The sequence below is a fragment of the Silene latifolia genome, chromosome X, assembly GCF_048544455.1.
Source record: "Silene latifolia isolate original U9 population chromosome X, ASM4854445v1, whole genome shotgun sequence".
Lineage (NCBI taxonomy): Eukaryota > Viridiplantae > Streptophyta > Magnoliopsida > Caryophyllales > Caryophyllaceae > Silene > Silene latifolia.
Window position 1 is genome coordinate 198,012,304 of NC_133537.1, and position 9,518 is coordinate 198,021,821.

A 9,518-nucleotide genomic window follows, 5' to 3' on the forward strand; every position below is an offset into this window, starting at 1 on the left:
AAAACAGGCAGTCTACTGACGATGGAGTATGTAAAAATAGATCAGCAAAAAAGGTAAATGTCAACTAATTCGGGTTCCGCCTGAGTGTTTAATGTAGAATTCCTGAAACAGAATCATAAGAGTGCATATTAACACGCCTGTCATATAAACCATTTCATGATAAAGTGTATTATGACACTGACTCATATGACACTAGCTCTTAAAGACTAATTGACAGCCAAGATCGTGAAAGTATACCAGAGAAGCACGCCTTCCTTGAGTATCAACGGTTGCATGAAATACGACATATTCCATATCCGTCAAGGTGCATACAACATCAAATAAGAGCTTAGGCCGATCTTTACACTGAACATTGACAACCGAGTACCCCCTCTCATTCCAATTCTGAACTGAGACCTCAGGATTATCTTTAAAAGAGCTAATTGATGACGTTCTCTCATAATCGCGATCATCAAACATCATTTGATGAAGTCTTCGTTCGCATGTATGAGTTCTGACCATCGAAACACTCATCTTGGCGCTCCTAATGTCATTGTCCCCTTTAAGAACCAACCTCAATTTCGACTCAATTTTCCTAATCCGATGTGAATCCTCAATTTGGGACCCGGAATCACAATCCTTAATGTATATAAGAAATGCAATTCGACCATTGTGCGTCCACAATTTGGCATCCACCACACTGAAATTTAAGTCAGCTAAGACCGCAAACACCTCCGATAATAAGCCTACCCTATCCGTAGAAATATCCACAACATTACTTCGTTAAGTTCAAGATCAGACAATATTGTGAACAAAATTTAACTAAATAAGCAACAAAATCAAAATCTAGTAAAGAAACGGAAAGGAACATACGAAGAAACGGAGAATCGACTTAAATAGATTGTAAGTGTTCCTACCGTGCTTGATTATGCTTAAAAGAATCAAAACCTCGCATAAGAACAAAGCGAAAATTTAACGAATTAAATAAGTCGATTGAAAATTAGGTAAAAATTACGGAATGATAATAGAGGTCGAAAGCGAATTGAATAAAAAATTAGGTGACCGATATTACCTAAATTGCGGATGATAATGGAGGTCGAAAAGCTTAGTGATAATGGCGGATGAAAGCTCAAATGAAAAATGGTGTTGAAATCGAGTGAATTGGGAAGACGGAGCTCGGATGAAGATGGTTGAAGAGAGAAAAATGAGAGGAGTAAATGATTGTAGGAGGGCAAACATTTGGTTAGTGTTAGGAGGTATATAGGGAGACACGTGTAAAAATATGGTGTGTCTCTAATTTTTTTAGATCCGATGGTTTAGAAGGTGTCACCGCCCACCCTGCAGAAAAGGTCTACCACACGATTCAATCTCTCTCTCTCTCTCTCTCTCTATATATATATATATATATATATATATATATATATATATATATATATATATATATATATATATATATATATATATATATATATATATATATTGAATAACAACAAAATAAAAGTAGACCGCATAGCGCGGTGGATTAGCGCGTCTGACTTCGGATGAGAAGGTCGTGGGTTCGACTTCCACTGTGGTCATTATTTTTTTGGTTATCAATGGGGGTTTCCGTTGTAGCCATGGATTTACGACATGTGAAGGAAGCTCTCCTCTCCTCTCTAGAGTTTAACTTACTTTTACTTTTAAGAGTCGGTTTCCAACCCTAACAAAATAAACAAATAAAACTCCAATTGCCATTGACAGATGAGAATGGTGATTTGAGAAGCTTTTGAAATTATCTCTCTAGAAACCCTAATTTACCCTCTTACAATAATCAGATTGATTGATTGATTGAATGGATCCTCAAATCTCATATAGTTTGTTCGATCGACGCCCTTTCCTCAAATGCAAAGCTCCCGCTGTTAAATGGGTTAAACATTGGTTCGTATTCTTTATTTTCAGATTACTACTACTATTTACTTGTTTTCTCATCATTGTATTCTTATTCTTATATTGTATAGGGTTCCTCAAGAGGCTGTCGCAACCGGAGGCAAATGTTTTCTCATGAAATGGATTACAGGTATTTTGAATCAACTTTGCTCACCTTTTCTTCTACTCCTTCCTTTCCTGTCTGCCATTGATTTTATATAATGCACATCAACTTGGTTTTCATATACCCGGTTTCTCTATTCTCACTCCACTGAGTATTAATATATACGCACTTTGCGGGGCTCTTATTCTAGGGTTTTCAACGCCCTATGAACCCGGATACTTGTTAATTCGTATACAACACTGGACATAACTCCTTCACTTATTGGATTCAAATATGCAATGTTCCAATCGTCCCGCTCTTAGATTGAGCACAAGGAGAACATAACAAATTAAATGAATTTAGATAAACTCAAGCCTAATAGTCCATCTATATTACTGTCCACTCAGAATATATATCTGAAGCTCTACTTACAGCAACTGCACTTTTCTAAGTAGATCCCCGTTGTCCATTTCGTGTTTAGTCTTCCTTAACACTTTAAACTCCTTTTAACCCTCAAAATATTGTATGTAACTCCCTTGCATTTTCCAAGTGACTCTTGTGCATTTTCATGTTGCCCTCACATTTATATATTTTTTGATGTCCACGGATTTCTTTATCAGAGGACGCTTTAAAGGCGTTGAAGGAGAAGAGTAGTAAAGAACCAGTTGTACCTGAACCAGAGCCTGAACCCACAACAGAGGTTCTTTTCCTCTGCAGCTATGAAGGTTGTGGAAAGACTTTTATTGATGCTGGCCATTTGAGGAAGCATTCCAATATCCACGGAGAGAGACAGCACACGTGTCATTACGAAGGCTGTGGAAAGGTAATGTAATATTTGTCCGGGTCTCTTTCACGCCCTTAGTTGTTTTTTGTTTTTTGGTTTTTTTTTTTTTTTTTTTTTTTTTTTTTTTTTTATGGCAGTCTATCGCAGTCTATCGCAATGTGTCAATATGTGTGTATTTACCTTTTAGTGGTGAGCTCATAGAGATGTGTGATAGGGAATCTAGATTCACATATATTCCCGATAGCCCATTATTGTTCTTGCCATACACATGTGTGATAGGGAATCTAGATTCTATATATGGTGTGGCTGAGAGGCTGTCTTAATGCCAGTGCTTTTAGTCGATGCATTTTCATTAGTCGTGTGGCTTGTTGAATGACGACTATAGCAAGGCATTGAAGCTCTTTACGTAATATAACATTTTTTTTTAGTTTCTACTTATACATTAACGGGGAATTAACAGTTTCATAGATCCATTGATTCCATACTATTGAAGGTTCGCTAAGTTACACATTTTCTTAGTGTGTAATTCCTAAAATTATTATGGAAGGGGGCGGGGTAGGCTCCTGGTTATGCAATTCAAGCAATGGAAAACTTTTGTTCTTTCTTATCTAGTAGTGAAGAGTCTATCGATCCGAAATACTCAAGAGGGGGGGGGGGGGGGGGGTGAATTGAGAATTTAAAACTTTTTGAAAGCTTTTTCGATTGTATGAGTGTAATTGATTATTTAAAGTTTATTGATTAAACTTTAACTAATCAACCAATGAATGTAAAACAAAATAAACAAGCGAACGAAAGAGAGGAGACACACGGTTTTTGAAGTGGTTCAGTTTCACAAGTCGAAACCTACGTCCACTATTCTCGATTAATAAATTTAGTACTTTTTTACGGATTACAAATTTACTAACCCAACTCGTACAACTAACTCTAGCTGTAACTCAATGAGTACCGTTAAATACTCGAGTGACTAACTTACGCTAATAAGAAAGCGCTAATGATTCTTGCAAAGGTTCACGTTAATGAACAAGTAAGAAATCAAATAAGCACTATTATCTTATAACGATAACTTAACAAATGAATATACGAGTTTAAAACACACGACCTTTCAAAAATAACAAAACGGTTTTCTGCTTTGAAACACACGATTTTGCTTTGTAAAAATAAGATCAATTTTTATGCTTAAAGTCTCTTAATTAAATGTTGCAAAGAGCAAAGTATTTATAGGAAGGAAAGAGCAAGGCAATTTGGTTTTTAGAAACCCTAATGGCTGAATAATATGCGATATGTTAACAAATCATATCTTCTATTATTTCTTTCCTAAAAGCCTAAAAGATAATAAAGAATATTCCAAAAGATAGAATATAATTTATTCAATTATTATCTTTACTATAAATTCTAAGATATGATAAGATTTTCTATAACAAGAATATCTTTTATCATAAACAAATATATTAAGTAAGATATATAAGATATGTAAAGATATAGAATCTTTACCAAACATATCTTAGTCTACACGAGATGTCACGGCTCATATGCCTCGAACCCTAGCTCAATATATGGGTTAGAATTTAGGTTTTAAGAGAGGCTTTGTTGAAACCCTAATTAGTAGCATGGTCCAACTCATAAGTTGACCCAAAACGACTACTAGTAAACGTTCAACAAAGAACCGAACTCCGCACTAAACCGGGCTTTATCAAGTAAATACTTTTATCAAAACATTTAAAAATAAACTTTAAACAATTTTAAAAAAATTTTTAAAACATTATATGTCGTGTATAGTAAACTCAGCATCTTAATGTTATAGTAAGAGAGCTATAACATTGAGCTCTTTTACTAGTAATGTTATAGCTGCAAAGCTATAACTTTAAGCTCATTCTTGGTTATCATTACGAGATAATCACCTATACTATTCTAATCTTCAAGGAGATCTTCGAGTATAGGCTACGTCATTATCCAAGCTTGATTAATCTTTAGACGGACTTCGTCTTCACATAAATCTTGAATGAATCTTCACATCGTTTGATCTTGAATTGAGGCTTGATTCTTATATACTTCCATCACAACTTCCTTTGTTGTTTGTATTAGATAAATCGAATCTAAAAGACTTAGACAAACGATTACACGCAAGTACGCAACAAGTATATAAATTATAAAGCACCTTGACATCATCAAAACATAAACATATATACTATATGGTTCAACAAATAGTTTCCCACCAGTACACACCAAAGTTCCCGTGATTCAAAATTGACACTCATAGTTGTAGACTATAGGAACTTTGGTGTGTATTGGAAATAGTATTAAAGTATAGAACTTTCAACTATGTCAATTGTGAGACATAAAGATTGAAATGAAAATTTTACATTTGGGAAAGCCATATGCTTATTCTAATTTCTTTTGTTCTATAAATCACATTTTCTCGATGAACAGAAATTTCTGGATAGCTCAAAGTTGAAGAGGCACTTTCTTATCCATACCGGTGAGAGAGACTTCGTATGTCCTGTTGAAGGATGTGGCAAGGTGATGCATCTAACTATTCTGTAAACTTTTTTCTGCTAGCAGTTATTGAATATGCATGTATGATGCCTGGCACTCTTGGAGGCATTGATTTGTCCATCTGCATGGACTATGGACTCTAGCACAGGATAAATTCTATTGAAAAGTTATTTCTTCAGTCCCCAGGAAGTCACTACTCGTTTTTTCCTTAGTGTAATTGTCTTACTTTCCTTTTTGATTGTTACGATTAGATTTGCTTATGTTGATTGAACAATCTGTTTGATTCGTGTCTAATTTGGTTTCATCTCTTCTCCTTTTTTTGCTTAATTCTTTCCTTTGCACACTTTTAAAGTATGATATAATGATAATGCAGGCATTTTCGTTGGATTTCAATTTACGCTCTCATATGAAAACACATTCCCAAGAAAATTATCATATTTGCCCATATCAAGAGTGTGGGAAGAGATATGCACACGAATACAAGCTCAAAAATCATATTGCAGCTCAACATGAGAAGGTGCGTGCCCCACATGCACCAAGTCCTGTTAGAATTGCAGTGATTATTGTTTGACTCCAATCACACATTTTCTTATATATATATATATATATATATATATATATATATATATATATATATATATATATATATATATATATATATGAATTATGATTCTGCTTTGCTGTCAGCTTTCTTTGCCCTACCAAGTTGTAGCGTTATAATCTTTTAACGACAGTTTTATAGCTTGTCAGCGCCTTTGTTTTAAAGGGTATGAAACACACTTAGACAATGCAGTCCGTCCCTTCATGATTAGATGCAGGGGTGAGGTGAATCCGCACGCTTCATTTACGCACGAAGACCACTGTTTTTGCAAACAAATTTCATAATGGAAAGGCTCAACATGTTAGGAAAAAAGCGTAGAAATTGCATAGTACTGTCGTGGAAATTGCATAGTACAAAAAAAAGTGAAGGGTAAACTTAAAGAACTACAAAAAAAAGTGTGGAAATTGCATAGTACTGTCGTGCCGTGCCTACTGCCTCATTAACTGCTTCTTAGGCAAAACGCTCATTGGTGTGCTGATGCATTTTTGCTATTGCCAGTGAGCCTTGTGCTTCATAGCCGAAGCTCAGTTTTTTTAAAACTAAGGCCAGGACATTTTGGATATAGTTAGCATATAATTCTGTATTTCACAGATGTCTGAAATTGCCTCTATATCATGTTGTGGTGTCTTTACTTCAATAATATCTGTAAGACCAGATAATATCTGAAGTTCGTTTTTTGTTAGTCTAGCGTTAAAGTCTGAAGTAGAATGGAAGATAGTGACATGACAGAAAATATGCCCGTATCTTGTATGCTTGGTGAGAAGCTTAGTTCCTTTTCATCGAGATTGAATGAAGTTAACATGCTGGACAAAATTATGCCTTGGTCATGAAAACCATTCTGTTTATGATCACTCATAATTGTGGCTCTGATATTTTGAGACAGGAATCACAGTGAGTGAGCTAATTCCTCGGGCTGGATGCATCATTAGATCATGCAAACTAATTTGATTAAATCTTTCTTTGCATTAATATTCATATTTGGCTGATATGTATTACGTAGTAGTATATAACTATATATCTGAATATTTTAATTGATTTAAAAACATACTGTGGTGAGACCCTCTGTCAATTCACTTTTTGTACATTTTACATAAATTCTGACAGTTGCTGAAATGCGTTGTCGTTTCAGAATTCGGCAGAACCAGTGAAATACACGCCTCCAATCGAAAAACCCATAAAAATACAGAAGCCTGCTTCCTCGACTTATGGCTCTGCTACCTCAGATAGACCATATGCGTGCCCTTATGAAGGATGCAACAAGGCCTACATCCATGAGTATAAGCTGAATCTTCATTTAAGGAGAGAGCATCCTGGCCATTATTCTGAAGAAAATCCAAAGACTTCACAGTCTCACAATGTCGATAATGAGTTGGATGATGCCAGTGACCAAGATGCTTATGGTGCTGCAATTAGGGCAAATCCAAAGAATTTGAAGCCAAGTAAACGGAAGCCTGACCTTAAGGTACCTTTGGCAAAAATCTCTCGGCGTAAAGGCTCCAGCGTTTCTCCTGCAGATTTGAATGTGGTAAAGAAACCGTGGCCAATAAAAGAAGAGGTTTATCAGGAAGAGGATAGTGAAGAAACTGAAGAGGACCGTGATAATGGTGAAGATGGATGGAGGTATGCAGACAATAATGATGAGGATGACGAGGAGACAGAAGATGAGGATTAGCCACCAAAATATTGTGCCATGTATTCACTCGGTGAATTTGTTTGGATATCTTTGTACCGATTTTCGGAAACGGTAATGCCAATAACTTGGTTGGACTAGGGATTTAAGTATAAACAAGTATTTTATGGAAAAGGGCGTGAAGTACATAAATATATATTGTTTTAATTAAGGGTTATGCTCAATCATGGACATGATTATTCAATCGTCCATGATTGACCAATTTACCTCTCATTTTTTTTTTGAGTTAAACAGGGGGCTATAATATTATTTAGCGCTTGCAAAAAACCAGCCACATACATAACATCGTCACCCTTGTGCAAAGTCTAGCAGCAAGATGAGCCACAGTATTACCCCCTCGCTTAATGTGAGAGCACCGACTACTAACAAAAGAAAACAACAATTGATTAATATCCTCAACAACTAAACCCATATAATACCTCCTAATGGTTGGTTCACCCATTCAACTCATTCACTAGCACCAACGAATCCGTCTCGATATGTACCTTCTCCATTCTCAACCTCACAGCCACTTCAAATCCAAACAGGATAGCTCTAGCCTTTGCTTCTTCCACAGACCTCATTCTCACAACACGCTGGCAGCTAACCACCACTACTGCTCCATGGTGATCCCTCCCAACCATTCCTAAACCCATCATCCCATCTTCAAAGAAACCCGCATCCGTGTTAATTTTAATCTCACCATATCCAGGAGGACTCCACCTGCTACTCGATCAGGTACCTTGAGAAACCAATAAGGGTGTGATTTGGTGAGGGGGGCTTTTCTTCAAATAATAGGGAATTCCTGATGGTCCAAATAGCCCACATCGTCATCAGAAATCTTGCCATAGCTTCCGCATCCAGCTTATGAAACAACCAAAAGATTAAATCCTGACATGACTCCGTTGGAGCCTCACTAATTAACGCATGAAAGCCTTCATTGACCCAGATATCTTGCACTGTATTACACATAAACAGGGCATGGACAACACATTCAACCTCGACGCCGCACCTAGAGCACGTTGAGTTCTCTATGACATGGCTTCGAACCAGATTTTGGTTGATAGGAAGCACATTCGTACAAGCTCTCCATGTAAAATGGGCAAGTTTCGACAGAATTTTCAACCTCCATAATCTTTTCCAAAGCTGGTCACCAGAGCCATCGTCTCCCTGTCGCAAGATAAGCTCTCTCCCTCACTTCCCAAGCCGATAGCCAGATTTTACCAAGTAACACCCGTTATTATTTGGCCACCAGTACATAATATCAATAGGCTGCCTCGTACTTAGCGGGATTGAGAGAACATCATTAGCATCCTCGTCTGACATAACCCTCCGCAAGACATCTTCACGCCACCTCATCCCGACAGGGTCAATAAGCTCCACTACTTTCATGTTCGGATTTATGTCCCCAACTGGTGTAGGGATACGACTCACGTTCTCCCCTGGGAGCCAAGCATCATGCCACACATTTATATGGGTGCCCATTTCCCACCCGTCATTTAAGCCCTTCGAGAAGAAGTGACTTAGCTGTCCATAAGCTTCTCCAGGTATAGATAGGGTCGTAGCCCAAACGAGCTTCTAACACTGAGTCATGCCTGAAATACCTAGCCTTTAGAACCCGCAAGCTAAAGAGTCCGGATTGGTCAATATTCTCCACACTTGCTTCGCCAGGAGGGCTTGGCTAAAGACCCGAAGATCGCGAAAACCCATTTCTCCGGTCGTCTTCGGCTCGTACAGCTTTTCCCATCTCATCCAATGAATTTTCCTATGGGTCACAGTGGACCCCTACCAAAACGTCGCTAAAGCTGAGTGCAGCTCCTCAATAGTGCCATCCGGGAAAGCAAATAGGCTCATCATATAGGTCGGGATGGTCTTCCAACCTTGCATTTTCTTCACACCCGCTCCTTAATACACGTAAAGATGGCCTTTTTTGATCTCCCAATAATAGTGGTAGACCAAGATATTTCTCGTGCTTCTCGACTTC

General features: G+C 37.3%; 2 protein-coding genes and 1 non-coding gene across 3 annotated transcripts; 2 read left to right on the forward strand and 1 right to left on the reverse strand.

Annotated features, from left to right (window-relative positions):
• Nucleotides 1–8: 8 nt before the first annotated feature.
• Nucleotides 9–934, reverse strand: LOC141619094 (ACT domain-containing protein ACR8-like). The gene is made up of 3 exons (XM_074436123.1): nt 897–934; nt 238–757; nt 9–102 (listed from the first exon to the last, which is right to left on the reverse strand). The coding sequence occupies exons 1-3, from the start codon at nt 932–934 to the stop codon at nt 61–63; spliced, it is 600 nt and encodes a 199-aa protein (XP_074292224.1). The 3' UTR covers nt 9–60.
• A 546-nt stretch (nt 935–1,480) lies between these two features.
• On the forward strand, nt 1,481–7,706 carry LOC141623777 (zinc finger transcription factor YY1-like). The gene is made up of 6 exons (XM_074439928.1): nt 1,481–1,896; nt 1,977–2,035; nt 2,608–2,810; nt 5,199–5,288; nt 5,638–5,781; nt 6,995–7,706. The coding sequence occupies exons 1-6, from the start codon at nt 1,811–1,813 to the stop codon at nt 7,535–7,537; spliced, it is 1,125 nt and encodes a 374-aa protein (XP_074296029.1). The 5' UTR covers nt 1,481–1,810; the 3' UTR covers nt 7,538–7,706.
• On the forward strand, nt 1,483–1,556 carry TRNAR-UCG (transfer RNA arginine (anticodon UCG)). The gene has a single exon. It is a non-coding gene; the product is annotated as a tRNA-Arg (tRNA).
• Nucleotides 7,707–9,518: the final 1,812 nt, after the last annotated feature.

What these genes read in the sequence shown, in the direction of transcription:
- LOC141619094 (XM_074436123.1), bottom strand. Translation starts at nt 934, where the DNA reads ATGCGAGGTTTTGATTCTTTTAAGCATAATCAAGCACG. An exon ending in TTTAAGCATAATCAAGCACG is followed by an intron (nt 758 to 896) that starts GTAGGAACACTT and finishes AACTTAACGAAG; the next exon opens with TAATGTTGTGGATATTTCTA. An exon ending in AAGGAAGGCGTGCTTCTCTG is followed by an intron (nt 103 to 237) that starts GTATACTTTCAC and finishes ATTCTGTTTCAG; the next exon opens with GAATTCTACATTAAACACTC.
- LOC141623777 (XM_074439928.1), top strand. Translation starts at nt 1,811, where the DNA reads ATGGATCCTCAAATCTCATATAGTTTGTTCGATCGACGCCCTTTCCTC. An exon ending in GTTAAATGGGTTAAACATTG is followed by an intron (nt 1,897 to 1,976) that starts GTTCGTATTCTT and finishes TATATTGTATAG; the next exon opens with GGTTCCTCAAGAGGCTGTCG. An exon ending in TTGCAGCTCAACATGAGAAG is followed by an intron (nt 5,782 to 6,994) that starts GTGCGTGCCCCA and finishes TTGTCGTTTCAG; the next exon opens with AATTCGGCAGAACCAGTGAA.